Source organism: Saimiri boliviensis, chromosome 2, assembly GCF_048565385.1.
Source record: "Saimiri boliviensis isolate mSaiBol1 chromosome 2, mSaiBol1.pri, whole genome shotgun sequence".
Lineage (NCBI taxonomy): Eukaryota > Metazoa > Chordata > Mammalia > Primates > Cebidae > Saimiri > Saimiri boliviensis.
The window spans coordinates 130,408,928-130,436,472 of record NC_133450.1 but is presented as its reverse complement, the minus strand read 5'-3'; the positions used below and the strand labels follow the sequence as shown (position 1 = coordinate 130,436,472).

Here is a 27,545-nt window from a genome sequence, read left to right as displayed (position 1 = left end):
CTGCTAGCGGGGGAGAGGCTGCCAATAAAGGGAAGAGGCAGGAAGACCAACCAGGAGATCAGTGCAATAATCAAATCCATAAAGAAAGTGATGGGGACTAGAGTGGGAAGCGCAGTGGTGGTGAGAAGTGGGAGCTCAGGATACAATGGAGGTGAAGCCAGCAGAACTAGCTGATGCACAGCTTGGTGGCCATTTACACAACTAACTCCTTGGGGAAGAAAGGTGACACTTCAAGGAATGTATTATCAGCACTGTCAACTGCTTATCAATTTAGAATAAAGAATAGCCACCTCTGAAATAAACAAAAAAGAATACTAATTTAGAAAATTAGATATAAAGTGTTTTCGGGAAAGAAACATCTTTACTTCATACAAATAAGGAATACCTCCAACAGCTTAGTGAAAATATTCAACCAAAATATTTTGAAACTTGAAAGTCATTATGAATTACACATTTATTTCTGACTTTGAAACTCTTAACCCTAACTCTGAAAGAATACATTTTAAATAACGAATAGACATAAACATTATCATGTTATCACTTGATTGTATAACGGTATCTTTTTTTGAGAGAGAGCGAGTGAGCGAGCGAGCAACAGAGAGAGAGAGAGAGCAAGAGAGAGCAAGTAAGCAAGAGAGAGTCAAGCTCTGTCACCTAGGCTGGAGTCCAGTGGCCTGATCTTGGCTCACTACAACCTCTGCTTCCTGGTTTCAAGCAATTCTCATGCCTCAGCCTCCCAAGTAGCTGGGATTACAGGTGTGAGCCACTGTGCCTGGCCTGCATAATGATCTTTTAAAAGGCATGACATACTGTCAAGTTTACATGACACAAATTCACTTAACTATGATGAATTATGTATGAAATTAAATGCCAGCTCAGTAAAGTATTGGCATTTTCTATACGAATGACCTTTCTATTTGCAGAAAAGCATGCAATGTCAAAACAAGTGGTTGATCAGCAAAAACAACTAAACATGAGTATAATATAGAAGCTTTTACTTAAAAAAATTAAAAGATAAATCCTACCAGCTGTTGTAGATTAACACATAAAATCGAAGTCTGTCAATACAATTTTTTTTTTTTCTAAATTTGAATTCAATATAAAGCTCTTAAGAGATTTCTGGACCCATATGTTACACACATAATTACTAAATTATAATTCAGGAGTTCAACTCTTAAACTAGGAATTCAATCCAGAACTTTTTTTCCTTATTAAAAATGTATTAACATTCAGATTACGCAGCTGAACTTAAAAACACTAAGGCTATTTGTCAGAGAAAAAAGAAGCAAGAAGCACAGGTGGCTCTCCTGCCCAGGTAGGGAACAGGTGGCTGGATAGAAGGACACTGACAGGCCAGTTCAGAAAGCCCTTAGTTCTTTTTTTTTTGAGATGGAGTTTCGCTGTTGTTACCCAGGCTGGAGTGCAATGGCACGATCTCGGCTCACCACAACCTCCGCCCCCTGGGTTCAAGCAATTCTCCTGCCTCAGCCTCCTGAGTAGCTGGGATTACAGACACGTGCCACCATGCCCAGCTAAAGAAAGCCCTTAGTTCTAATTCAAGTCCTGAAATTAACTCACCTCTTGTCTACCAAAATTACAAAAATTAGCCAGGTGTGATATGGGCCTATAGTCCCAGCTACTTGGGAGGCTAAGGCAGAACTGTTTGAACCCAGGAAGCAGAGGTTGCAGTGAGCTGAGATGGCACCACTGCACTCCAGCCTGGCCAAAGAAGTGAGATCCTATCTTAAAAAAAAAAAAAAAAAGTCCAAGGTAATACAGAACCACCACCTTGGACTAAATGCTGTTACAATGCTGCTAAGTGCACTGAGCCCTCAGAGGAGGTTACTATGCTCACTGTGACACTCAGCTCAGCACATGTTATTTGTCAGGTCACATGGCCAACGAGGGCCTCTGGCTGGACTCACTCCAGGTCTGTCTTTTCCAGAGCCTATCCTCTTTCTACTAGACCTGGATGCTTCTCAGATGTTTTTGTTTTGCTCCTATATGGGTAATCTCTGTGACCTGGGTACCTAAAATAGATGGGAACAGAAAGCCATGAATGACCAATTAAAAAGGCTGTCTGCTGTCAGAGTGCTGGGGGCACAGAGCGTCCACAGTGAGACTTCCCAGCCTCCATTTCCTCAGGGGTAAAAAGCCCATCATTCACCGCCTGGCCACAGCATGGAGTCATTGTGAAAGTCAAAGGAGATCTGCTAAGAGAAAGCACCTTGTACACTGTAGAGGCTGTACAACGAGAAGGCTATGAACATTACTCTGGGTTGTTTGCCCATAAGATGAGTAGAAAGTATTAGAACTCCATAAAGCATTTTGGTTGTGATATTGATTGACTGATTGACAGAGTTTTGCTCTTTGTTGCCTAGGCTGGAGTGCAATGGTGCGATCTCAGCTCACTGTAACCTTCACCTCCTGGGTTCAAGCAATTCTCCTTTCTCAGCCTCCCAAGTAGCTGGGACTATAGGCGCACTCCATGACACCTGGTTAATTTTTTTTTTGTACTTTTAGTAGAGATGGGCTTTCACCATATTGGTCAGGCTGGTCTCGAACTCCTGTTTGGTCCTGAGATTAACCTTACTATTCCTGAAGTTTTGAAAATCCCAACTAAGTTTCCAAACTACATACACACAAAGTATAAACTATACAACTAATAATGAAGTAGGAGTATAAGAAAGTGGTGTCAGAGATATGCTTACTACAACTCATTGTTTGTTTACAATCTTTTTATTCAATGGTTAACTCACTAAAATGAGACTATAATCCAGCTTTCTATCTTCAGGTTTTGCAACATGGATCAAAGTGCTAATAATAAAACTGCTATAGAGTTTAACAGAATGTGTGCCCAGTAGTTTATAAATCATAAATGCAGTCTAATTCTTATCTACTGAGTATCTGCTGTGTGCCAGGCACTGTGCTAAAGGCAGGTGACACAAAAAGGTGAGCAAGAAAGCTGCTTCTGCTCTTCACAATGAAACTCACATGTGGTCCCAAACTACAAACCCAGCCCAATCTCAACCATAAAATAAGAATCATTATCAAAGATAGCAGCTATAAACATGCATTTCAGAACACGTCTACATTTATACAACACTGTAGGCAAACAATCAGTAGTCCTTAATATTTATTTTAAGAAAAATCTAGCGATATGTACTGTAACCATCATTTCTGGCCTTGGGGAAGATAAACACCAATGACATTAAAATCTGATCAAGAAAAGCATCTAAACCAGAACACACATTTGTTTCAAACAGACTAATGCATTCATACATTTAAATAGCCACATACTCGAGATAAACAAAATGTGGAGTGTGTCCCACACACACAATGGAGTATTCCTAAAAAGGAATGAAATTCTGACACATGCTACAGCATGGATGGACCTGTAAGACATTATGCTGCATGAAATCAGCCAGACACAAAAAGATAAATCCTGAATAATTCCACTTATATGAGGTTCCAAGAGTAGTCAAATTCATAGAGACAGAAAGGAGAATGGCTGCCAAACACTGGGAGAAGGAGAAATGGGGAGTTAGTGTTTAGTGGGTATAGAGTTTTGCACTGGAAAATGAAAAACATTCTGGACGTGGGTGGTGGTGAGGGCAATGTGAATGTGCTAACGCCACTTAACTGTACACCTGAAAATGATTATAATGATAATTTTACGGTATGTTTTACCACAAAAAATATCCAGGTATTTAGATATTATCAACTAACTATGCTAATAGTGAAACACTTCACGGCAACCCCTAGAACCACTTAGAGTCAGCTTTTCTGATTCTCATCCTAGTGTATTATGTTAAATGAAACCTTCACGATGATCCATATAGGCAGGTAGTTCTGTATTTTTTTAAAATGAGAAAGAAAGAAAACCACTATATATATAAATATTCAAATGTTCTTACCTCCGCTTGCATATTCCATGATTAGGTAGAGTGTTTTTTCAGTTTCAATGACTTCGAATAACTTCACTGGGGGAGGGGAGAGGATACAGAAGAAAAAGAGACAAATGTCTGTATGCACAAACCATACATATGTCAACTGTAACTATGAAAAGCAACCTTTTCCCTGCTAAAGGTTTTGATAGCTGGCCCTCTAAAAAATGCCTTTAGAGAATTTTATCAAATATCACAACAACAGAAAAGAGTCTGTAAAAGCATGGAATTCCATAAAAACAAAGATGATTTCTGAATGCTCAGCAGTCCAGCAAGGTGTATCTGAGCTTACTTCCTCTGTTGTCCTCACTGTCCTTCAGCATGTCTGTGTTGGCTAGCTGCCCTCCCAGCACCTCAGGAAAAGTGGTCAGCCTGCAGCAACTGCTCAGCTCTACTCACTCCCACAAGTGCAAATCTATTCGCTTACCATTACAGCTTTGAGGATATAATTCTATTTGAGAACTTTATTGCTTGGGAAATTTAAGACAACTCTCAAAGAACAAGGTTCCTTTGTTACTTTTCTGATGCCAAAGATGGAAAGAAGTAGGGGGATTATACTGCAATTAATTGAGGGGGAAAAAACTCTTTTTATAAGAATGATTTTCAGTAGGTCAGGGTGATTTTCCTAGAGCAGTCTTTGTTACAGATGTAAATATTTGGATTACTACTAATTTATAAAACCCTATCAATTAGAAATACATATATTTTTAGCTGGGTGTGATGGCTCATGCCTGTAATCCCAGCATGGGATTACATGGAGGCGGCAGGTGGATTGCTTCTGCTGAGGAGTTTGACACCAGCCTGGGTAACATGGCAAAATCCCCTCTTTACAAAAAAATGCCAAAAATTAGTTGGGTATGGTGGCATGTGCTTCTAGTCCCAGCTACTTGGGAGGCTGAGGTGGGAGAATGGCCTGAGTCAGGGAGGTGGAGGTTGCAGTGGGCTGAGGTCATGCCACTGCACTCCAGCCTAGACAACAGAGTTAGGGTTAGGGTTAAGTCTCAAAAAAAAAAAAAAAAAAAAAAAAAAAAAGGAAAAAAAAGGAAAAGAAAAAAGAGAGAGAAACAAAAATACATATACACACACACATTTTAAAAATGAAACTAGAGTAAATCTCCGAAGCTATCAAATCCCCATTATACGTATCTACTTTGTTAATATTTACTTTAAAATTAAGTTTACCCGAAAATGGGGGAGAATATGCTAGTGTTTTATATTTCAGGCAATTTTGTGATGTTTTAATAGAGTATCAGGCCAAACAAAGTGCTAACATAGATGTCAGTAAATGCTTGACGAACTGATGAATAAAACTATCATACCATTCTCTAGACTCTGATATGTTTAGGCTGTGAAGAAAAATCTCTCCAGAAAGTTAAGGCATATGTGTTGGTAAACTGCATAAAAATAAAACCCTTCTAATATTCCAATGAAAATTTGGGTCTTGTGGGAAACTATTTTAATATAGTAAGAATTTTTAAAAATTTCAATTTGTTATCAAAGATACGTAAGTTGTAAGTACAAAACTCTGATAATCAGGGCACAATTTAAGTAATTAAAAGATAAAATAAATATATTTACGTTAGCTAGTTCTAGGCAATAGTGATAAAGATTTTTGGGGGAGCAGGGTGCTGGGTGTAAAAAGTTGGAATTTGAAATCCAGAATTGGCTAGCTAGCCCCAAAGGATTGAAATGAAAATCAAGGAAACAAGATTTTCTTCCCACTATTATATTCCTTGTGATTTTTTTTTTTTCTTAAATCCAACTTTGAAGTTGTTCAGTGTTTTTTCTTCAACCATACTTAGTGATTCTAATTTTTTAGTTAAGATCCCTGATACCAGGATGAAGGCTTGCTAGCATTTCTCTTAGTAGTATACAAAATAAGAACATCTTTAAAGCAATGCTGGCTTACATCTGATAAAATCGGGCATAAGCTTCTTGTTAAAAAAGCTCTGTGTAAAAGCTTCTTTCTTCCAGTGGTGGTTCTGTGTTACTCTTCTATTCCTGTGCCTGATGTGTTCTTGATGGGCTATCCTTGATACTAAACATCAACACTTGCTTTTTTTTTTTTAAATAAAATTTTTTTTTTTTTTTCAAGATGGGGTTTCACCATGTTGTCAGGCTGGTCTTGAACTCCCAACCTCAGGTGACCCGCCTGCCTTGGCCTCCAAAGTGCTTGGATTACAGGCGTGAGCCACCACACCCGGCCAACATCAACCCTTTCATTTCCTAAAAACTGATGTTGACAGTAAACTGATTATGGGCTGTCTTAAGTGTGATTTCATTCTTGAAATGTTATTTTTAGATTGTATGCGCTATCACCATACAAAAAAGCAGTTATGTAATTTTTTAAAAGCCCTATTATAATGTATATGGGATCAAAAGTTTTCATTGGGATATATATAGAGCAGGGTCAGGATCAAGTCATTTTTTTACTATCTCTTGTTCCTACAATTACTGTAAGGTTAGGATCATGTCCCTTCCTCATCTTTAAACACACCTGCTAGCACCTGGCACAGAGTTGTGCACACAGAGGACACAGAAAACAAATCTTTGATTTATAAAATTAATTCCTATCAAAATTCCATTAGACAGCAAGTATTCCATCTTTTAAATATGATTCCTTATATAAGTATTTTCTTAGGACACAGTCATAGCCAAAAGTATTAGACCTTTGAAATATTCTTTTTTTTTTTTTTTTTTGAGATGAAGTTTCGTTTTTGTTACCGAGGCTGGAGTGCAATGGCACAATTTCAGCTCACTGCAACCTCCGCTTGCCGAGGTCAAGCAATTTTCCTGCCTCAGCCTTCCAGAGAAGCTGGGATTACAGGAACATGCCACTACACCCAGCTAATTTTTGTATTTTTAGTAGAGATGGGGTTTCTCATGTTGGTCAGGTTGTTCTCGAACTCCGGACCTCAGGTGATCCGCCCACCTCGGCCTTGCAAAGTGCTGGGATTACAGGCCTGAGCCACTGTACCCAGCTGAAATATTCTTTAAAAAAATCTTTAAGTTTATTATTACTTTTTTTTTGTAGAGATGGTGTCACTCTGTTGCTGAGGCTGGTCTCAAACTCCTGACCTCGAGCAATCCTCCTGCCTTGGCTTCCCAAAGTACTGGGATTACAAGCATGAGCCACTGTGCCCAGCCCCTTTGAAAATGTTAATTCTTCCTATAATTCCCTTGTGTCTACTCATGCAATACAATTATATTTTCTAATATATTTGAAAATTAGAATCAGGTTACAGATGTTTCTACTACATTAAAGCTTTACATTCAACATTTAATACCTAAGCTTTTAATCTGTCTTCAGTAATTTCAAAAAGCTAATGCAAATGATCAACAAGTTATATACCTATTTTACTAAAAGTGTACCCTACCATTTCTAGAATACGTGTTTAGCTTTATGACATAATTTCAAGAATGCATTTAGATCTAAAAGTATTTAAAAAAGCAGAAAGTACCTATATTGGGATGGTTTAAAATCTTCATTATTCTTACTTCTCTGAAGAGCTAAAAAAAAAACAAACAAAACACATAATCCCCCCAACACAAATTATTAAACATTATATTCAACTGTTGTAATATAAATTTAAATTTTCTCATAAATAACAGATTCATTGCTAATTTTTATTATTCCACATCTAGACTAATATGAAAGTCCAGACTATCTCTGAAGTAGTTTTAATAAAACTATTACCAAATAGTATTCTCAAATGTTTCCATTTATTAAAAACAGGAGAGGTCTCAAAGGGGGATAGCACCATGCTCTGAATTTTACAATGTTATCTTGAAAACATAAGATCAGACTTAGATAAGAATAATTTTTGTGATTAAACTTAGTCTGATTCAGTATCTACCTAGGCCTCCCAACTCTGCGAATCAAAACTTGTATGGTCCCAGTGAAACACATCATGGACATATTAAACTGGTAATTCCAAATAACTCTATGAGAAGATTATGAACAAAACCACTTTGGGAAATCCTCACTGAGAGTACAGGTAACTTAGCATGGAGGTTGTGGTGACTATTACATTAGTGACCCTCACGAGTCATACCTTACAGCAGGCATCCCCAAACTACAGCCTGCAGGCCGCATGCGGCCCCCTGAGGCCATTTATCCAGCCCCCCCAACGCACTTCAGGAAGAGGCACCTCTTTCATTGGTGGTCAGTGAGAGGAGCACAGTATGTGGCGGCCCTCCAACGGTCTGAGGGACAGTGAACTGGCCCCCTGTGTAAAAAGTTTGGGGACGCCTGCCTTACAGGTTCACGCTTTTGTGGAGGGCCCCCTTCATACTGACATTAGGCCTGGCCAAGTAACTTGCTTTGGCCAGTAGGACATGAGCAAATCTGAATAAAGCAGAGGCTGTATAAAACGCTTGGGCATCATGGCTTGCTGTTTTGGAGCACTGTGAAGGAGCTGGTCTGGCTCTCTGAGGATGAAGGGTAGTTACTTAAAGAGACAGACCCTCTGTTGTAACTGCATCCAGCCCCTGCCAACCCAACAGCTGAATTCAGCCACACAAGTGAACCCAGGTGAGACCTTAAGAAAAACTGGCCAAGTGCAGTGGCTCATGCCTGTAATCCCAGCACTTCGGGAGACCAAGGTGAGTGGATCACTTGAGCTCAGGAGTTTGAGACAAGCCTGGGCAACATGGTGAAACCGCATCTCTACTAAAAACACAAAAATTACCTGGGCGCAGTAGCATGAGCCTGTAGTCCTAGCTACTTGGGAGGCTGAGGCAAGAGAATTGTTTGAGCCTGGGAAGTGGAGGTTGCAGTGAGCTGTTGGCGCCACTGCGCTCCAACCTGGGTGACAGAGCGAGACCCTGTCTCAGAAAATTCTATCAAACAAAAAACCATCCAACAAAGACCAGCAGAGCTTCCTAGCCATTCTATAGAATAAGGAGAAATATTAAATTGCTGTTGTATAAGTACATGTTGTGAATTCAGAGCAGGGTCTTATCATCATGGCCTAGGTTGATACAATCCAGAAAAAGAACAGGATTTTAGAGACCATCCTTTTCAACCCTCTTGCAAACAAGAGGAAACAGGAAAAGAAAGAAAAAGATCTTCCCAAGTCCTGCTATCTTTCTGTGGTGAATGTGTCTGGAATCCAGTCTCCTAACACCCAGGATACTACAACCTCCACGAGGCAAGAGCTGGGAAAAACCTTGGAAGAGAAGGAACAGAGGCCTATGTGGAAAGGAGGCTAGCGAAAAAAAAAAAAAAACCACAGGACTCTCACCATACTTGTCCTTGTCCACTGTGTCTAATCTTAAATTGAATTAGCAGCTAAGAAGAGATGGACATGGACTGGATTTTTTTTGGAGACAGGGTCTTCCTCTGTTGCCCAGGCTGGAGTGCAGTGGTGTGATCACAGTTCACTATAGCCTTGGCCTCCTAGGCTTAATCAATTCTCCCCCTCAGCCTTCCAAAGTGCTGGGCGCCATCGTGAGCCACATGTGAGCCACCGTGCCCAGCCCATGGATGGGATTTGACACATAACCTTAAGCTCAGAATTTTAAATCTGCCTAAAAAAAAAAAAAAAAAAGGATGATCTCCAGTTTGGATGCTATACCAATATAGCTCAGGATACTGCACTGAGAATGAAACCTTAACCATGGCCTTGGCAGTCCTGCACCAGGTAGCTTCTGCATATCCCCTAAGGTATGTTCTAGTCACCCCAACTCCTTTTAGTTAATAGAACACACTAAGTTTGTTTGTTTAATTTTGAGACGGAGTCTCACTCTGCTGCCCAGGCTGGAGTGCAGTGGTACAACCTCCCCCTCCCAGATTCAAGGGATTCAGTTGTGCGCCATCACGCCTGGCTAATTTTTGTAGAGACAGGGTTTCGCCACGTTGGCCAGACTGGTCTTGAACTTCTGATCTCAGGTGATCTGTCCTCCTTGGCCTTCCAAAGCGCTGGAATTACAGGTGTAAGCCACCGCACCTGGCCATGGGACATACTAAATTCCTTTAAATATCTTCTCCCTTTTCATCTTTTAAGTTTCAGGAAGATTCTCTGAAAACTTATCTAAATCGGTCTCCTTGTTTTACATCATAGCCATCTGTTCAATTCTTTCCTGGGATGTCTTTCAAGTTGTGAAGACACATTTTTGTCCACCTGTTTATTATTCTGTGTCACCCACAGGGAGCATGCCTGTCTCCCTTCACTACTGTTTACCTGAGACCAAGCCTGGCACACAATTGAAATGCATTTATTTGATAAACGCCTGCATGAAAACACTAACTAGCAACAACTGTGGTTTGAGCTAAGCCTCAGCATTCTAACAATCACACAGCTTTTAAATCCTCAGCAGCACAATGCTTGTTGCAGAGCTGTCACAGTTCTGATGACAGAGCAGCGGTCAAATGAAGGCAATCATTTTCAAGTCCCTACTTACAGTAGAAATGAAACAAAGTGAATTAATTAGAGCCAAAGAGCAGAAAAAAGATGGACTATCATAGGAATTCAAGGGATTTGGCTTTAAGTTGCTAAGTTCTGGAGGAATTTGTTAGGCAGCAGTAGATTAATATTCTGCAGACACTGTATTAAAATTTGAGAACTCCTAAATTATAGCAGAGGTCATAACAGGGATGCAATGTGAAAACAAAGTACAAATTTAATTCTGTAGGCAAAAGGAGTAGCCAAAGACTCCCTAGAAAGCTAGTGGCAAGGTATTAGCCCAAATAACGTTATATATTCATCTCTCTATCGGAATTATGCATTAGGTAGACACTGGCAGGCAGCAAATGTGTAAATAAACTTTATGATAACCTAAACAAGAGGACAGGGAGGAAGCAGGAAGCTAACAGTTATCTAGTGCCTGCTGTGGCTGAAACACATAGCCAGGTGCTTTACATCTATAATCTTATCTAAGCTTAATTTTCACAACTCTATCAGCTGAGTATGATCATCTCCAGTATACAGAGAAAGACGACCGAGACAGGTTAGGAAACTTGTTCCAAGACTCAGCTAATAAATACTGGAGCCAGAATTCTCACTTTGGGTTGCCTGACTCCAAAGTCAACACTCATCTCAGGATTCCACACTGCTACCTCAGAAATTTAACTAAAAGAATCAACAAATTATAAGCAGCTGATACAGAAAAGTCCAGAGCAACTGGTAGGTAGTGGCACAGAACTTTTTATGAAGTTGATAACTTGCATACAAATGAAATAAAAATGCCAGAGACTTCATAATCTCTGAATATGGTGGCCAAAGATGGTTAAATTTGGATAGGAATAATTTACTGAAAGGCAAACGTGAACTTTAAAAAAAAGTCCCTATGAGGACTGTACAATTTTTAAAGTTTTGTAATTGTAAAAAGACATTTAAATAAGAGAAACTCACCTATTTCTACTATCTTAATACAACTTATTTCTTCGCATTCCCTTTTCAATCTTAAATAGATGTTAGTTGGAAAAAAAAATCAAATTACATAGAAATGTATAAAGTGAAAGAATTCTCTCCTCACTGATCAATCTATATCCTCCACACATTTTCGCATCTTTGACGGAACTGGTACACAAGGGAAAGATAAACACCTTCGAAGGGAAAGATTTGCTATCCTGGTAATGGGGATATCAAGGACACTAAATCTACAGTATCAGAGAAGTAAAGAAACACGTCCCGGTAACCAGGACCTGGGGTTGTGAAGTATTATTGTAGGAAAAAGAAAATTTTGCCTTTTGACAAGTAGAAAAAAAGGCAAAGAGAGAGAATTTTAGTCTCTAGCTAGTCAAAAATAAGTAAGGCAACTTTACCAACCAAATACGAAAGTAAAATAAGTACGTGAAAGAGAACACAGGGGTTACTGACATAAAACTGATCTAAACCATCACAATGAAGGTGTTCAGGCTCCCTTCTCCAGACACACAGGTATGGCACGGAAGACCAGGCCACCTAAATCACTCCCTCATCACTGTACAGAAACTTTGCCTCAACTACCACAGCACCTAAAGGGAAGAATGCATCAAAGGTCCTCTCAGACAAACCAAGACAGAGAGGCTGGCAAAGTTCATGAGAAGGAATTTTCAAGAAAATGTACTTGTGTAAAAAAGGGGGGGAAAAAACCTGCTTTTTTTTTTTTTTTTTTTTTTTGAGACGGAGTTTCACTCTCGTTACCCAGGCTGGAGTGCAATGGCGCGATCTCGGCTCACCGCAACCTCCGCCTCCTGGGCTCAGGCAATTCTCCTGCCTCAGCCTCCTAAGTAGCTGGGATTACAGGCACGCGCCACCATGCCCAGCTAGTTTTTTGTATTTTTAGTAGAGACGGGGTTTCACTATGTTGACCAGGATGGTCTCGATCTCTCGACCTCGTGATCCACCCGCCTCGGCCTCCCAAAGTGCTGGGATTCCAGGCTTGAGCCACCGCGCCCGGCCAAAACCTGCTTCTTAATACAGAGATCTCTGGAAGGACTCAAAGAAACTGATGTCACTGGCTGCCACAGAGGCAGAGAACTGGCTGGCAGGTCTGGTCTCCTTTGTGCTAGGTAGGTAACCTGTTTTAAAGACCCCCATCCCCAAGTGCTCCAAGTCTCAAAGGCAACTTCCACTGTAACAGCTGGGTATCTCCTGCGTCTCTTGGGGCTCTTGCTGAGAATGCCTCAGTACCCAATTCCTGGTCTCTTTTCGCCTGCTTTTTAATTCCTTTACCATCATTTAGTGAATCTTGGGGGAAACAAAGATAAATTTATCAGTATTTAGTCCTATAGGCTGATATTAATTCCCAATTTTAGGATGGATAAGTGAAACTGAACTGTAGTTTTCTTTCCTGTTTCTAATATATTTCAATAGCCATGTTTCTGAATTTGTGAAAAGAATTTGGAAGTTCCTCTTCTTAAGTTCTGGAACAGCTGGACAGAGGTAAGCGTACGTACTCACAGATCTCAAAGAATTCAATAATCAATTCCAGGTTTGGCAATATGAGGTGGGTACCTATTCTCCTTTTAACCACCTTCTCAACTCTGTGGTTACTGATGTGTATCGATTCTTTTCCAGCGTCAATTTTGGTAAGTCATGGTTTCCTAGAAAATTATCCATTTCTTTGGGCATTCTAATATTTTTCAGAGTTGTACAAAAGGTTCCCTTAAAATAATTTAAATTCTTCAGTATCTGGTATTTCCCCCTTATTTCCTATTTTGTCTGTGTGTTTTCTCTCCCTTCCCCCTGGCAATACTTAGTAGCTTATCTACTTCATGCCTCTCTTCTCACTTCCTGGCAAAAACAACAACAACAAAAACCAAAACACCCCCCAAAGTTTTGGACTTACCATTTCCATTGTTTTCAAGTTCATTATTTTCTGCTTTTAATGACTCCTTTTCTGCCTTTACTAACTCCTTATATTATTATTTATTCCTGAGATTTATTTTGTTCCCTTTTCTAAATCATTTAATACGTAATGCGTTCCCTGTCATTCTTGTTTAATAATGTTTAAGGATATACATTTCCTGGACGACCAAAAAGCAGTACTACATAGTTTCAGACACAGTTTATTATCATTAATTTCTAGATATACTACAATTTTGGTTTGTAATTTTTCTTTGATCCAAGAATTCTGTTTTAAGTTCCACATGTTTGAGTCTTTTGTTTGGTTCTATTTTTATTGCTCTACATTAGAAACTATAGCCTAGAAAGATGTTAGCCTGGCTTATTCAAATGTTATGTATTGCCAAACTCTGAGAAAATAATTTACTTCATAGTCATCACACATTGGAATAGTTATGACAATAATATCCTAGCACAACTGCTGTTATGTATCCTGAAAAAGGGGTTAAAACTGAACAGCTATAATATGGGCTAATGTAGGTGCTGTATATTAAATATGTATAAGATATGTACCTTTTTTCCCCCTATTTATCGTGTCATTCATGAATGGCAGAAGAGAGTTAAGTTATAAAGTCTTCTCTGTCATGCCTGTGTTTCTATCAATGTAGCTCTGATTTTCACCTATTTATTTTGGGGTTCTAGTTATCATTTGGTGTCCTATCATTAAAAATAAAATTTAAAAATATGAAAATAAAATAAAAATAATTGCCTTCAAAATGGCAATTGGTAAGTGAACCAGAATAACCACTCTGAAAAACAAAGCGTGTTTAGACCTGCAGACTGTCCACAATGCAGATCAGTAAAGAAAGGAGAAGTGAGGCAGCAAGTGATTATACAGATGAAAAACCATGAAACTGAATCCCTGCCTCATAACACATGACTGCTGGTGTTTAAAGATTATTTTAAACACTTGAAGACAACAGAGAAGAATATTTTTTATGACTCCAGGTAGAGAATAATTTCTTAAAGGAGACACAAAAAGTACAAAGCATACATATATATACACACACACACACACACACACACACACACACACAGACTGATAAATTCAGCTGCTTCAAAGTTAGGAACCTCTGCTATTCACTAAGAGACAATATCAAGAGGATGAAGATATACCATCAAGTAGAAGATATGTGCCACATATATAATAGAATCCAGGATATATAATTATATCCTAAAATTAAAAAAAAAATCCACTAGAAATTAAAAGAAACAAATAAGCACAAAAAAACTAAACATGAAAAAATGTGTGACCTCATCAGTAATCAGGAAAATGTTACATTAAAACCACAATGAGATTTTGTTTTTCCTTTTTTGAGAGAGGATCTCGCTCTGTTGCCCTGGCTGGGGTGCAGTGGTGTGATCACAGCTCACTGCAGCTGTGAACTCCTGGACTTAATCAACCTTCAGCCTCCCAAGTATGTGAGACCACAGCTACCTATCACCATGCCCAGCTAATTAAAAAAATATATTTTTGTAGATACAGTCTTGCTCTGTTGCCCAGGCTGGTCTTGAACTCCTGGCTTTGGGAGATCTTTCCATCTCATGCTCCCAAAGTGCTGGGATTACAGAAGTGATCTGGCTAAATATCACTTTTAAATTTACTAAACTGATGGTACAACTTTTTAAAAAAAATTCTTTTGAGACAGAGTCTTGCTCTGTTGCTAGGCTGGAGTGCAGTGGCGCGATCTTGGCTCACTGCAACCTCTGCCTCTCAGGTTCAAGCAATTCTCCTGTGATGGCACAAATTTTAAAAAATCAGAGAAAATCAAATTTTGATAAGGATGCTACATTACTTGTGCTCTCTTACAAGCTACTGATGAAAATATAAATTAGCGGCCGGGCGCAGTGGCTCAAGCCTGTAATCCCAGCACTTTGGGAGGCTGAGGCAGGCGGATCACGAGGTCAAGAGATCGAGACCATCCTAGCCAACATGGTGAAACCACGTCTCTACTAAAAATACAAAAATTAGCTGGGCGTGGTGGTGTGCGCCTGTAGTCCCAGCTACTCGGGAGGCTGAGGCAGGAGAATTGCTTGAACCTGGGAGGCGGAGGTTTCAGTGAGCCAAGATTGTGCCACTGCACTCCAGCCTGGCGCCTGGCAACAGAGTAAGACTCTGTCTCAAAAAAAAAAAAAAAAGAAAATATAAATTAGCACACCTGCTCTGGAAATAATTGGGCCTTTTCTAATGAAGGAGGACAACGTACAGACAGATCTCGTGATACAAGAATTCTAAGTATATAGCTTTAAGAAATACTTCACAAGTGTGCCAGGATATACAAAGGACAATTCACAGCGGTCATGTTTGCAATACAAAAAGCAATCCAAATGTCCCTGAACCACAGAATGGATAAATACAGAGTGGTATATTCACATAATGGGATACTATATATTCTTGAAAATGGACATAGCAGTGAAGGTGAATTATAGCAAAATACATCAACATGGAATGCAATGTAGGTGAAAGAAAGCACCGGGCATGGTGGTTCACGCCTGTAATCCCAGCACTTTAGGAGGCCGAGGGGGGCAGATCACTTGAGGTCAGGAGTTCGAGACCAGCCTGGCCAACATGGTGAAACCCCGTCTCTACTAAAAATACAAAAATTAGTCAGGCATGGTGGTGCATGCCTGTAATCCCAGCTACTTGGGAGGCTGAGACAGGAGAATCACTTGAACCCAGGAGGCAGAGGTTGCAGTGAGCTGAGATTGCGCCACTGCACTCCAGCCTGGACAAGAGCTAGACTCTGTCTTCAAAAAAAAAAAGGAAAGCAAAAGCAAACAGGAAAATACATATAGCATGAGTCTATTTATACAATGTTTAAAACTTTACACTACATGGGCCAGGCACAGTAGCTCACACCTGTAATCCCAGAAGTCTGGGAGGCCAAGGTGGATGCATTGCTTCAGGTCAGGAGTTCGAGACCAGCCTGGCCAACATGATGAAACCTGATCCATACTAAAAATACAAAAATTAGCTGGGTGTGGTGGTGGGCGCCTGTAATCCCAGCTACTCAGGAGGCTGAGGCACAACAATCTCTTGAACATGGGAAGCAGAGGTTACTGTGAGCCGAGATGGCACCACTGCACTCCAGCCTAGGAGACAGTATGAGACTCAGTCTCAAAAAAAAAAGAAAAAACCCAACAAACCCAAAAGAAACAAAAAACAGACAGACAAAAAAACCTTTACACTACATTGATGAGGGATCCATATTAAAATTATACAGACAAGCAAGAAAACACTAAGAAAATACTTTTTAGTGGTTACCTGGTAGGTGGGAAATGAAGAAGGGGAAACAGGTTGAGGAGGGGCAAAATATACAAAATATGGAACTGATTTAAAGGTATTGTTGAAGACCTATTTCTTTTTTTTTTTTTTTTTGAGACGGAGTTTCGCTCTTGTTACCCAGGCTGGAGTGCAATGGCGCGATCTCGGCTCACCGCAACCTCCGCCTCCCGGGTTCAGGCAATTCTCCCGCCTCAGCCTCCTGAGTAGCTGGGAGAGCACACACCACCATGCCCAGCTAATTTTTTGTATTTTTAGTAGAGATGGGGTTTCACCATGTTGACCAGGATGGTCTCGATCTCTCGACCTCGTGATCCACCCGCCTCGGCCTCCCAAAGTGCTGGGATTACAGGCTTGAGCCACCGTGCCCGGCCGAAGATCTATTTCTTAAACCAGGTAGTATAAGAGCGTTCATCTCATATACATATTTATACACGAAACAAGGAACAGAACATTCTTTTGTATGTAGTCAGTATTTAATAAAAATAAAAACTGGGCCGGGCGCGGTGGCTCAAGCCTGTAATCCCAGCACTTTGGGAGGCCGAGGCGGGTGGATCACGAGGTCGAGAGATCGAGACCATCCTGGTCAACATGGTGAAACCCCGTCTCTACTAAAAATACAAAAAATTAGCTGGGCATGGTGGCACGTGCCTGTAATCCCAGCTACTCAGGAGGCTGAGGCAGGAGAATTGCCTGAACCCGGGAGGCGGAGGTTGCGGTGAGCCGAGATCACGCCATTGCACTCCAGCCTGGGTAACAAGAGCGAAACTCCGTCTCAAAAAAAAATAAAAAATAAAAAATAAAAAATAAAAAAATAAAATAAAATAAAAACTGAATTTAAAAAATTGCTTTGCTTCAACTGATTAATACAACAAAGCAGTTCTAAAAAAGGTAAAACAAGAGTAGCAACAATGTGTGTTTTTTTAAGAGATAGGGTCTTGCTCTGTCACCCAGGCTGGAGTGCCATGGCATGAACATGGTTCAGTGGAGCGTCGACCTCCTGGGCTCAAGCAATCCTTCAGCCTCAGCCCGCCAAGTAGCTGGGACTACAGGTGCACACCGCCACATCTGGCTGATTTCTGTATGTAGAGACAGGGTTTTGCCATGTTGCCCAGGTTGGTCTTGAACTCCTAAGCTCAGCAATCTGCCTGCCTCAGCCTCCAAAAGTGCTGGGATTACAGGCCTAAGTCACCACACCTGGCCAACAATGTGGTTTTTATGATCGAATATTTCAAAGACAAACTAAGAATTTTCTCATCTCCCAAACTCAAGGTTCTGGTGGTCAAGATTCCTAGAATCAGAGCAACATCAGAAAAAATATAATTTAGTGTGAAAATGAATTTGGTATTAACAAAATTAACTTATCAGATTTTACTAGGTATCTACCACTTGCAAGGTGAATTTCAGTATGTTTCTTTGCTTCCTTCCCAATTGAAAGTACTATGAACGACTGGCTCTCCAAGGGAAAGCAAGCTATTTGATGCTATGGATTTAGGTTCTAATGTTAGTTCAGTCCCTTATTCACTGGATGAGTGAACAAGTCACAAAATCTTAGAGAACTACCTACTTATCTGTAAGATAGATTTTACAAACATCTACTTCACAGGATTGTCGTGAAAAGTACATGCAATGATGTAAAGTATGTATAGTCATTAGAACTCTGGGGCCACACGACTTAATCCCAACCCAGCTGCACCACTCGATGAGTCTAGGTAACTTGACCTCCCTGACCCTGTCAACTCTACAATTAAAGGATGCTTGACATACAGAGTGCATGGAATAGCACCTGCTACATAATAAACACTAGACATGTGATTGTGATTCTAGCTATGTTGCTGTTATAATTCTCTCACAAAGGTCTAATTTGTACCCAAGTTTATATTTTCTGCAAATGGGTCCGGGCTATGCTCTAAGTTTAACCTACTTAAAACACTTGGTTCCTTGGTGACTTTTACAAAACAGCATAATCAATCATTGATACAATGATCATTGTATGCTGAGTATGCTGGTGTGTGCCTATAATCCTAGCTCCTTGGAAGGCAGATTGGAATCCTCAGGAGGATGCTTGAATCCAGGAGTCTGAGACCAGCTTGGGAAAGATAGTGAGACCTTGCTGCTCAAAACATACAAACAAACCCCCAAAATACACTCTAATATTCTCAGTTTACAATGTATTCCAAATATCTTGCTATATTATTTCTTACCAAAACAAAAATAAGTCTGGCAATACATTTAAAAGTTTATAAGGATTAAAAAAGCAACAATATTGAAGCTGTAATTTTTTTTCTATTTCTTCTACCTCTTTTGAAGTCCAAAAACATATATACGTTTTTATTCTCAATATTTTAAATATGTGAAATCAGGCTGGGGGCAGTGACTCATGCCTATAATTGCAGTGCTTTGGGAAGTCAAGAGGGGAGGATTGCTTGAGCCCAGAAGTTCCAGGCTGCAGTGAGCTATAATCATGACATTGCACTTCAGCTTGGGCTACAAGTAAAACCCTGAATCAGTCAATCAATCAATCAGTCAAAGAAGCATCTGTCTTGGATTTCATTTGTGCCATCCCCTATTTGTATTAATTTATCAGATTTATGACACTAATCTGAATGTAGGCATTGGACTGTACATGACAGGCAAAACTGTAACAACTATTTTTACAGCAGTTACTACTTTTGCTAATGGCCTGAACTACTGACCTGCTATAAGTCAATATAAAAAAATGAAAGAGAAAGGTAGTTGAAAAGAAAAAGATGAAAAGAGTTGTTCAATGAAAAGGATTCCCAAAATAACTTCTGCTTCACCCAAATAGAGAAAAGAGGCCAGGAACTGGGTACTAAGGCATTCCTAGGAAGCGTTCCAGAGAGGGAGGAAGTATTCAGCAGTGGAATCTGTCTAAAAACTTAGAATATGTGGGGAAGGAGTCATCTTTAAAATAGGTTACTTTGCTGGGCATGGTGGCTCATACCTGTAATCCAGCACTTTTAGAAGCCAGTGGATCACTTGAGGTCAGGAGTTTGAAACCAGCCTGGCCAACATGGCAAAACCCTACCTCTACTAAAAATACAAAAATCAGCTGGGTGTAGCAGCAGGTGCCTGTAATCTCAGCTGCTTGGGAGGCTGAGGCAGGAGAATCACTTGAACTCAGGAGGCGGAGGTTGCAGTGAGTCGAAATTGTACCACTGCACTCCAGCCTGGGTAACAGAGGGGGGCTCTTCAAATAAAAAAATAAAATAAATAAATAAAATAGGTTACTTTAGTTGGGTGTGGTGGTGCGTACCTCTAGTCCCAGCTACCTTAGAAGGCTGAGGTGGAAGGATACTTGAGCCCAGAATTTCAAGGCTAAAGTGAGCTTTAGTCTTGCCGCTACATTCTAGCCTGGGCAACAAAACAAGACCCCATCAATCACTTAATCAATAAAATAAATAAATAAAGAAGACAGGTTACCTTTTGGAAGAGGAGAGAAATTAAGAACTTTAGGGGAAATTGAAGATAGACCAGGAGCCATTCCCATTTGGGTTGTGTACTGGGATCACCACATCTCTAGACCCACCAAGATAAGACCTCTAGGGAGGAAAGTACTGTGAGGGAAATAGGCTTTTTTCAAACTCCACAAATGTTTCTAATGCACAAGAAGGGTGGAAACCTACTGGTTTAAAAAACCAAATCAACGGTGTCCTAAAAAACCCAGTGGTGGCAGCAGTAAAAGTAATTACACAACAGATCACATGAAAAGCATGAACTGGTTCTCCGGCTTTCAAATTATAAAGTTCCCTGATATGTCCCACAACCAAGATTCCCTAGGATGTCAAAAAAGGCCACTAGTTCTACAGAGCTGTAAGCACTAACAGTGGCTCCAAAGCAAACACCAACTTTAAAAAGAAAACAGCTTCCTCTTCCTGGGTAGGTGTCTGGTGCTTGAGGGGATCAGAGTGGACCAGGCTTGAGGGGCACAATGAATAAAATATTTTTGTTTTTGTTTTTGAGACGGAGTTTCACTCTTGTTACCCAGGCTGGAGTGCAATGGCGCGATCTCGGCTCACCACAACCTCCGCCTCCTGGGTTCAGGCAATTCTCCTGCCTCAGCCTCCCGAGTAGCTGGGATTACAGGCATGTGCCACCACGTCCGGCTAATATTTTTTGTATTTTTATTAGAGACGGGGTTTCACCATGTTGGCCAAGATGGTCTCGATCTCTTGACCTCGTGATCCACCTGCCTCGGACTCCCAAAGTGCTGGGATTACAGGCGTGAGCCCCCGCGTCCGGCCCAATTTTTGTATTTTTAATAGAGACAGGGTTTCATCATGTTGGCCAGGGTGGTCCCAAACTCCTAGCCTCAGGTGATCCGCCTACCTCAGCCTCTCAAAGTGCTGGGATTACAGGTGTGTGCCACTGCGTCCAGCCCCTGATTGAAGATTTATACTGTACTGGCTGGGTGCAGTGGCTCACGCCTGTAATCCCAGCATTTTGGGAGGCTGAGGCGGGTGAATCACCTGAGGCCAGGATTTCAAGAACAGCCTGTCCAACACAGCAAAACTCTGTCTCTACTAAAAATACAAAAATTATCTGGGCATGGTGGCGTGCACCTGTAGTCCCAGCTGCTCAGGGGGTTGATGCAGGAGAATCTCTTGAACCCGGGAGTTGGAGGTTGCAGTGAGCTGAGATCACGCCATTGCACTCCAGCCTGGATGACAGGGCGAGACTGTCTATAAAAACAAACAAACAAAAAAACTTCAACTGGCACAATAATAAGTTCCTACTGCTTTAATCCTTACAGAAAAAAAATGTACTGTGAATTAACCTGATGTTAATAATCAGTTATTTTTCTATGTGGTGTTGTCTATTGTGGTCTATTGTTCTGTTTCCTTGTCCCTGCCTTACAAAAAAAATCCGAAAGGATCAATACACTCTTTGTTCTTTGCTTTAGCTTCTTTTTTTGAGACAGTTTTGCTCTGTTGCCCAGGCTGGAGTGCAGGGGCACCATCATAGTTCACTACGGCCTTCAACTTCTAGACTCAAGCGATCCTTCCATCTCAGCCTCCTGGGTAACTGGGACTACTGGTACACACCACCACACCTGGCTAATTTGTTTTATTTATTTATTTATTTATTTTGTAGAGACAGGCCTCTCTATGTCACCTAGGCTGGTCTCAAATTCCTGCGCTCACGTGATCCTCTTGCCTCAGCCTTCCAAAGTGCTGGGATTACAGGAGTTAGCCACTGAGCCTGACCTGCCTCAGCATTCTTCAGTCTTTGTCTCTAAAGCCAACTTCTGCTCAGCTCATAGGAACACTTATTCTATTTTATGGAATGCAGTGTTGCCCTATTTTAGAATCACGATAAGGCCAGCTGAAGGAAGGAAGAATGGAAGGAAGGAGACTGAGGTGGGTATAAGCAGGATTTCCCCACAAAGACCCTGACGAAATCTACAGTCAATAATGCTTCAATAAATCCTACTGGGTATTTTGCATATATTTGTGTTTAATGTTCCTTTTTTTCTTCCTCTGTAAATCTCATTAAAATTTTAAAACACAGGGATTTCCCTTTTTGTCCTAGTAAGTCTAGATTTAAGAATGGTGGTTAAATCTTACTCAAAATATGCTTTACTACTGGGTCAGCAGTATCAACTTAGAAGGATGAATTCTCCATTGAAAGGTCTTGTTCTTGCCCTAATATTTTAATTGGATGGAGACTTCCATATGCAATTTATATAGCAGCTAATACAAAAGACCTATTATTCCAAAATGCCCCAAAAGACTGGAATTAAGGCAGAAAATCAATTAAATGAATTTTAGCAGGAATCAAGCAAATTCAGGTGGCAGGGGGAAACAATTCCAAGTATGGAATAAAGAAGACCTCTGCTGAGGGCAACTCCTGTGGGAGTACCCAAAGGGGCTGAGGGTATTTACTCTGGAGAAGAGAAAATCAAGACGACCCAAAATAGCAACTTCTAAGGGCTATGTTTGGAGTGACTACAACTCCATATGGAAAAATAAAGAACAGTGTTGTAGAAGTTTCTAGAAGGCAGATGCTACTCTGAAGGGGAAAAGGCTCTAATAACAAAGCCACGGAACACTGGCATAAGATGCTATAGGAAGGAGTGTGTCTCTATCCCTGAATGTGTTCAAGGTTGGCTAAGTAACCAACTACCTCAGCCTCTCAAAGTGAATTTTTAAAAAATGAATACATTTTTAAAAAATCAATTATTTTATTACATGTTACAAATTTCTTGTGTGTGTGTGTGTGTGTGTGTGTGTGTGTGTGTGTGTGCGCGGTTTTTTTTTTTTTTTTTTTGAGATGAAGTCTTACTCTGTTGCCTCCTGGGTTTAAGCAACTCTCCTGCCTCAGCCTCCTGACCCAGCTAAGTTTTGTATTTTTAGTAGAGACAGGGTTTCACCATGTTGGCCTGGCTGGTCTGGAACTCCTGACCTCAACTGATCCGCCCACCTCAGCCTGGGTGTGGTGGCTCACACCTGTAATCCCAGCACTTGGGGAGGCTAAGGCAGGTGGCGAAGGGAGGCTAAGGTCAGGAGTTTGAGACCAGACCAGCTTGGCTAACATGGCAAAACCCCCATCTCTACTAAAAATACAAAAATTAGCCAGGTGTAGTGGCGTATGCCTCCTAGCTACTCAGGAGACTGAGGGAGAAGAGCTTGAACCCAAAAGGTGGAGGTTGCAGTGAACTCAGATCACGCCACTGCACTCCAACCTAGCCAACAGAGCGAGACTCCATCTCAAAAAAAAAAAAAAAAAAAAAAAGCTGACCTAAAATATGTTTAAAAATAGAATAGCATCCCAGATATGTAGTGAGAAGTTAGAAGGTATATAGCCAGATGCTGTGGTGTGCCTTTGTAGTCCCAGCTACTTGGGAGGCTGAAGTGGGAAGACTGCTTATACCAGGAAGTTCGAGTTCAGACTGGGCAACAAAGCAAGACTCATCTCTTAAAAAAAAGTCCAAAAACAGTAGTGAAAAATAAATCTCTCACTAAAATCTAACATTTATTAATTCAATGGCTAGAAAAATACAAAGGAAAAATGAAGAGACTCTTCGGTGAAAATAACATCAATTAGCAAACAGAGTCAACTCAGGTTTACTTATATGTACATTTAGTAAATATTCATGACCCAGCGTGCAAGCCTGAATATCATGAAACTGGTATTTTAACACGTGTTCAAACACTGCCTGAATGAGCCAGTCTACCTTTTTTGGTAGTGGCAGTAAAAACAGACTACATACTGTTGATGGCAGAATATTCTTTACAAGGAATCTTAGCTGCTAGGGCATGCTCCACAGCTTTAAATCACTATCTAAGAGAGCTGTTCCTGAAGTAAGTGTGATACAACTATGAATAGTGCTGAGAAGAAAAAAGGCTGCAAGAAAGACTATTCCAAAGAGGGCTGACAAGGTCTCCTGGAACACTCTACATTGTCACAAAATGGCAGGAGTTGGTAGGGGGACGAGAAGGGGAGGCTGGAGATAAGAAACCTGGTGAAAAAGAATGTGAAAGAAATGTATATAGAATGCTTCTAATTTACTTTATATCAAGTTATATACACAATTTTAAACAATGCCGTATAATATTATACTTATCAAGTTATTTAACTTAGGATAGAGCTAGCTTTAGAATCGGTCTTCTGTGGATGGTTCATACTTGAATGATACCACAAACAAATCTTCACACTAGTGGGCTAACCAGACAAACTAATAATAATGTGACAAACAATAAAAGAAGAGCAGCAATTAAAAATCAGGACCAATAAAATAAAATAAAAATAAAGGAAGGAAGCAAACAAGAAGAAAAAACTGCAGCCAACTTGATACAACACCATGATAAAATTTTTTCCTGGAAAACTGCTAGGATTACAATTATATCCAGGTACACATGAATAGTGAAAGGTATGTAACATCATAGACTACTCAATTAGAGTCCTCAGTAAACATCTGTGTATGTTTTTAGTTCTGAATACCAAATTTTAGTAACCGCTCATGTATTTATTAGTACTAAGTCCTTAGACAGACGAATATAGAAAGTTTAAGGAAACAGATAAAATTTCCTCTTCAGGACAAAGGACTGGTGTTTTTAGATGTTTCATGCCCACCTTGAGAAGCCTTAAAGCCCATATGGGTTGCAGATCACAAAAACTACTTGTCTCAGTAACATTTTTAGTGCAAGATAAAGTCTATCTCCTTCCCCACCTCCCACACACGTAACAGGGACAGGGCTTCAAAATAACCAGGATATAAATAACCATGAGGAATACATTAGTAATATATATACAGCATTGCACTTATCAAAATATCTTACAAATGTAAAGTGCAGTGCAGTTTACAAAGCTCTTTTACATGTGTTATTTTAATAATAGTCACATCCATCATGAGAAGATAAAATTATCTCCATTTTTTAAATTTATTTTTTACTTATTTATTTGAGAAGGAGTCCTGCCCTGTCAACAGGCTGGAGTGCAGTGGTGTGATCTTGGCTCACTGCAACCTCCACCTCCCGGTTCAAGCAGTTCTCCTGTTTCAGCCTCTCAAGTAGCTGGGACTACAGGTGCACGCCACCATATCCAGCTAATTTTTTTTTTTTTTTTTTTAATTTTAGTAGAGATGGGTTTCACCATGTTGACCAGGATGGTCTTGATCTCCTGACCTTGTGATCTGCCAGCCTCAGCCTCCCAAAGTGCTGGGATTACAAGTGTGAGCCACAACACGCCCAGCCAATTATCACCATTTTAAAGGTGAGAAACCCAAGGTCCGGAAAAGTTAAGTGCCTTGCTCAAGGTCAAATCAGACATCTGGTTAAGTGGCAGAGCCAGAACTTAAATTCAGTACTTCCTGCTCCTAGTTCATGGTTTTTGTACCCCCCCCAACTACTATAGGCCAAATCTAGAAATCAAATGAAGTATGTAAAAAGACTCTGCAAAGCTAAAAACAACTAGAAAGACTTTTTTATGAAGATCATTAATTATTTGCTGATGCACCTACCAGTGAAATATCTATGTCTGGGCCCTACCTAATTGCTTAGGTATTATTATGCAAGTATTAAGACTTTCAAAAATTTGCCCAGGTGATTCTAAAAGGTACTAGGGCAAAGACTTGATCGATGTTAAATGAAACCAATGGCAATAATGCTTTATGAACATGTTTTTCCACTTTTACTTTTACATTTCCCTTTTATATTAATTGTCACTCCTTAATCAGACATGGTGTGTTAAGGGTTTAAGGAAGCCAAAGTGTTGACTTTAAAATTTTCGGTATTAGCTATAAGAAAGCTACAAATCTGCACAATATCAATTACATGAAAACATTTTTGTACTCTCTAGTCAATATTTAGAATATTCAATAAAAAGTACAGCCTTGTACAGCTAAATCTTTGACTGAAGATAACCCAACCATTTTTATGAAATACTACATTAAGCTGCACTAATTTGAGGAACAGGAAGCTTTATGGCATTAAACATAAAATAAAAATAACAGTTGAGGTATTTAAGGGACAAATTAGATGGCAATTAGCACTGACAATCGTTTAAAAAATACTGGACATTGAACCAATCTTACCTTTTGTAGACTTGTTGGATTCAACTGAGTTTTGTCAATTATTTTTATTGCAACCTAGAAAAAAATATTTATGGATTTTAAGAATCTAGTAATTACGGACTGAAAATGCCAAGATACATGGCATTCTTAAGAAGCAAGCAAGCAAACAAATCTCAAAACCTTAAACTCAGCTGGTTACAATAAGCAATCGTAACTTCATAAAACTGTGTAACTGAAAACAGAAGCTTCCATACCAATGCTTTTTGACTAAATTTCTCTCTACCTTAAATACAAGAGACCCTAATAGTCAAAACACCCCTACTTGGCCTGAAGAAGTTACAGATGATAGATCTTTGTACCTCTACAATTCTTTAGGACTAAGGGTCTCCCTGTAAAAGGGAGGGGGAAAATATGTCAGAAGTGTTTGAACCAGAGCAACTCCATCTTGAGAAGGGGCTGAGTAAAATAAGTCTAAGACCTACTGGGCTGCATTCCCAGGAGGTTAGGCATTCTTAGTCACAGAATGAGATAGGAGGAGCTCGGCACAAGATACAGGTCACAAAGACCCTGCTGACAGAACAGGATGTGGTAAAGAAGCAGGCCAAAACCCACCAAAACCAAGATGGCGATGAAAAGTGTCGTCCGGTCATACTCACTGTTCATTATACACTAATTATAATGCATCAACACGCTAAAAGACACTCCCACCAGCACCATGACAGTTTACAAATGCCACAGCTACTTTGAGAAGTTACCCTAAATAGTCCCCTAAAAGGGGAGGGACCTTCAGTTCCAGGAAATCTCTGCCCTTTTCCCAGAGAGCTCATGAATGATCCACCCCTTGTTTATCGATATCAAGAAATTACTATAAGTAGACTCAGTCAAGCAGTCCATCCTCTCTGTCTACGGAGTAGCCATTCTTTTGTTTCTTTATTTCTTCTTCTTTTTTTTTTGGCAGCTTCTCCCTCTGTTGCCCAGGCTAGAGTGCAATAGCACGATCTTGGCTCATTGCAACCTCTGCCTCCCAGGTTCTAAGTGATTCTCCCACCTCAGCCTCCAAAGTAGCTGGGATTACAGGCATCCACAACCACACCTGGCTAATTTTTTAGTAGAGATGGGGTTTCACCATGTTAGCCAGGCTGATCTTGAACTCCTGACCTCAGGTGATCCACCTTCCTTGGCCTCCCAAAGTGCTGGGATTACAAGCATGAGTCACTGTGCCTGGCCTGTTTCTTGACTTCTTTAATAAACTTCCTTTCATTTAAAGAAAAAAAGAAAGAAAGAAAGAAAGAAAAGCAAATTGGGGTTTCAACCTAATAAGGGTATAAGCAAATTGGGGCTTCAATCTAATAAAGGTACTATAATAACATTTTATATTTAATTTACTTATAGACAAGGGGAAAATCTCCTCCAAACCAAGAAAAAAAGAGAAATGATACACAGAAAGC

The 27,545-nt window shown here is 40.1% G+C and overlaps 1 protein-coding gene across 14 annotated transcripts in view; it reads right to left on the bottom strand.

Moving 5' to 3' along the window:
* MARK3 (microtubule affinity regulating kinase 3) overlaps positions 1–27,545 on the bottom strand; it is a 113,879-nt gene that overhangs the window by 44,531 nt on the left and 41,803 nt on the right. For 9 of the 14 annotated variants that reach the window (XM_074394356.1, XM_003933365.4, XM_010343952.3 and 6 more), the window contains exons 3-5: positions 26,119–26,172; positions 7,409–7,457; positions 3,918–3,983 (exon numbers count right to left, since the gene is read on the bottom strand). In XM_074394356.1, coding sequence (XP_074250457.1) covers positions 3,918–3,983; positions 7,409–7,457; positions 26,119–26,172 — 169 coding nt within the window. The remainder of the gene's footprint in view (positions 1–3,917; positions 3,984–7,408; positions 7,458–26,118; positions 26,173–27,545) is intronic. The other 5 variants (XM_074394349.1, XM_074394351.1, XM_074394354.1 and 2 more) reach the window with 3 other exon arrangements.